The sequence below is a fragment of the Formica exsecta genome, unplaced genomic scaffold (genome assembly GCF_003651465.1).
Source record: "Formica exsecta isolate Colony F162 unplaced genomic scaffold, ASM365146v1 scaffold247, whole genome shotgun sequence".
In the NCBI taxonomy this organism is placed as follows: domain Eukaryota; kingdom Metazoa; phylum Arthropoda; class Insecta; order Hymenoptera; family Formicidae; genus Formica; species Formica exsecta.
In genome coordinates, this window is record NW_021849743.1 from 1,205,914 (window position 1) to 1,209,673 (window position 3,760).

The following is a 3,760-nucleotide window of genomic DNA, read 5'->3' on the forward strand; positions in this document are numbered from 1 at the left end:
AAAGAGTGGATGTCGGCCTCTCGACAGCAGGTGTGCGATGAACTCTCGAGGGCAGAGTCCTTTCTCGCGGGCGAAAGGAAAGACAGAGCAGGGACGGCCGTTCCTTCCCTTGGGATAAAGAGGGTGTTAAGTTCTAGGGGGTGCGGGGTTGTTGTGACGGCGCGCCTCTACACCGGTCTTCGACTCTTGGCGATCTATCATCCCTTTCTTTCGGCGTGTTTCATTTTCGCCACTTTTGACATCGCCAAAAATAGTCGGAAATCGGACGTGCTAGCAGATTGGACAGATCGAACTTGTGCGAAAGAAAGAGGGGAAGAAAAATCTTTACTTGAGAAATTTGAAAAGTCTAGATACTTCGAGACGCAAAAACGCAGCGAGTTTTATTTTCCAAAACATCGATCAGGAAATGAAAAATTCGTGAAGCATCTCGTAAAAAGTGATCACCTTAAATAAGACCGATTAGATATTTTTATAGCGCGCTATCGGCAAGCTGTAAAGTGCACCGATCAGCGAAATGCTAATTGATAAATGGCAGAATGTTATCAGAGGATTATGTTGACGGCAACGTCGGGACGGGACGTATAGTCCCGGCGCGTGTGTCGCCGGCAAACAACACGTCTGTTTCTGAACGAGACGAAGTTCGATACGCGATTATTATGACCCGCGGTGAGCCTTGAACTTGCCCTACGATAAGCGAAGCCGTTTTATGAGCCGTTGTTGCTGCGCGCCTCGCTTTCTCGAAAGGCATTCGCCAATAATCACTGAGGCGATATATACATACCACATAACATTCGTGGATCGCTAATCAGATTAGAACAATCGCGGTACTTTTTTTTTTATTAAATTGTGATTTACATTATGTCGCTTAATTAAATGTATTAATTATTTTTAAAAAAAATTAATTTTAATTTAAGCAGTGTGTGTGTGTGTTTTACTCTTATATTATTAATATTAAAAAAAGCACACATTATCTATAAGAAAGATTTAGATCTTTGAAAACGAGATGAGATGACATATTTACATTTCCTGTCCGGTATATGGATATAGTAATTCAAATTAACTTAAAGTCGATCAAACGCGAGATTGCAGGTAGTTCGACGCCATCTCTAGTTGCGGTAGCAGCTGAACAGTTAACCCACCAACCCCCTATTCAATGTCGCTACAATAATAAACCACCTCGGTTATCTGTATTTCTGTATTTCCCTCAGGGATTCTCGGCACATTCAGGCATCGAGGCCAAGTTCAGGCTATATATATCGTTCTATAACGGCGTTTTGTCTGTGCATTTATACCATCTTGTACCATTACGATTATATGTCGCGCGTGTCTATCGTGATATTAAAATACTTTCTTTTTAAAGTAAAAAATATTTTTTTGCATTACATTTTATTTTGCTTTTTATTAATTCTATCGCATTTTTATTAATGTACAGAATAAACTCTTTGCAGAGTTAAATAAAACATATTTTATAAAACGTGATAAAATATATATATATTAATAAAAGCGATAAGATTAATAAGAAATAAAATAAAGATTAATGAAGAAAAGATTCTTTGTTGGTCAAAAAACCGAGTATATGTTTCATTCAATGATTCATTATATAAAACATGCATTAGATGCTTATAAACTTGTAGACAAGAAAAATTATAAATCATAGAAAATTATTTCACTCATCCCGCGCTATTCATTTTAAAATACTTTACGATAATAAAAAATATGCACTTTAAAGTTATACATATAAGAAAAGAAACATTTAGATAAATGCCGCAATATATGAATCGATTGTGCGATTATGAATTCGAGATTCAATGATCTACTCACCTTCTTCTCCGTGAGTTTCTCGCATCTCCTCATCTTGCAGATCTGATGGCTCTTGTCGTTTCTGCACGGCGCACAGTCCCCGCAGTTGTCTTTACGCTGACAGCCTATGCACTCTCCGCATCTCTTTCGCTTCTTCTTCGCCGGCTTGTCCCCGAGACCGCCGTCACCGTCGCCATCGGTCATACCACCACCGAGATGATGCACGCCGCGATTCGCTGTAGAGGACACAGCGGCGACCTGGCCGGAACTCTCCACGTTGCCGGTACCAGCGCCGCTACCGCCGCTGCCGCCATTGCCACCGCCATCTTCCGATTCCATGGAACCCGCGCGGATTTTTCTGCGCTCCTTCTTACGGCCGTCGATGCCGATCGGTCGCGAGGTCGGCGATGAGTCCAGCACGGTCGACATCGGATTTTGAAAATTTGCATGGTGCAGTTGCGGATACTCGGGCTTTACTACGGTCAGCACCGTGTGATGAGGGTGACCCGGCGGTGGCGGAAACGCTTGGACCGGACTGGAGCCCAACAGCTGTATATGACGCTCGTCGAGTAACTGCTGCTGTAGCGCCGGGACCTCCCGAGCCTGTACCGGCGCCGGTACCAGGGGATAACCAACCGATCCGCGATGCGGATGCGGTGCCGGAAGTGGTGTTCCGAGCGTGTGGAAGCTCGGCAAGCCTACGGCCGATGTAACCGGCGGCGAGTGCGAGATGGACGCCGGTGATAGTGGTGTCAACGCCGTCAATTGCGGCTCGGCTTCGCTCGGGGCGGTGAATTGACTGGCGAAGCTGGGCAGACCTTCTATACCGCCGCCCTTAGATTCCCATGGTCGATATTGGCTCGGCACAATCACCTCGCCGCGGGAGTCTATCAGCCGTCCGGTCAGGCCCTCGTAGTAGTCCCAGGATGGCATCAGGCCCGGGCCGACGTCCTGGGAGTGGAGAGTCGTCAGCGTCGTTGAGGTGTCCATCGTATTGTCGCCGGCGAAGCTGCTGAAGGGCGGTAGATGCCGCGCGGACAGGTCGCCGGCGCAGACCGTGCCCGGTGAGGTCGCGACCGCCGCCGGAGGGCTCGTCGGGACCCTCTCGGTGGCGACGACCTCCTTCGTCACCTCGGCGCTCATCTTCTTCCCCGCCACGTCATCGCGACCTTAACGTCCGTCCCCCGTTCGGCGAGTCTCGCCACTTGACGGTGGTAACGCTTTTCTTTTCTTTTTTTTTTTTTTTTTTTTTTTTTTTCGTTCAGAACGTATCGGAAACGGTGGAGAGAAGTTTTAAATTGGTGCAGTGTTTTATGCGCGTTCCAATATATCCCGCCATGTTCTCTCGAATCTGAGACATGCATTTTTATATAGTGAGAATAGCTCTCTCTCTATTATACTGTAAATAATCTGTCTCAATGAAGATTTCTTTCGCATTTTTTAAATTGCAACGATTTTTTCCGCATTTTTTTTTTTTTTTTTTTTTTTTTAATCTTCTCGGGATCGCGCGAGCGATACTCCCTCTCTCGCGTTCCAGTACCGACTTTCCTCGACGATGCACACTTGTTCCGGAGATGTACGTGGGCTCGAGATTATCTAGTCTTTTTCGAGCGAATGATCAATGAAATTCTTGCACGCGACATTGACGCTTTTTTCGCGACTAGTCGCACTTCGATTCTCGTTAATGTGTCGAGCTGGATCTTAAAGATCCGACTTAGAAACGGCGTAATGTCGTTTGTGGATTGACATACGCACGTATCTGCACAACTCTCGTCTTGAAGTAAATTCTTCAACTTCGATTTAGCGCGAGTGGCTATTCCGTATATTTTGCACGTAGTCTTCTTTGTTGATTCTTCAATATTACGCTCGCTCTCTCGCTTTCGTCTTTTTTTTTTTTTTTTTTTTTTTTTTTTTTTCAATTTTTTCTCTTTCGATTTTTGTGAAGCGGGTTCCACATAGA

At 45.3% G+C, this 3,760-nt stretch overlaps 1 protein-coding gene across 1 annotated transcript in view; it reads right to left on the bottom strand.

Annotated features, from left to right (window-relative positions):
• The window catches only part of LOC115236392, a 43,977-nt gene extending 40,926 nt beyond the window's left edge, over nt 1–3,051 (bottom strand). Inside the window, 1 exon segment of the mRNA XM_029808805.1 lies at nt 1,822–3,051. Coding sequence (XP_029664665.1) covers nt 1,822–2,943 — 1,122 coding nt within the window. The 5' untranslated portion in view covers nt 2,944–3,051.
• Between the last annotated feature and the right edge of the window lie 709 nt (nt 3,052–3,760).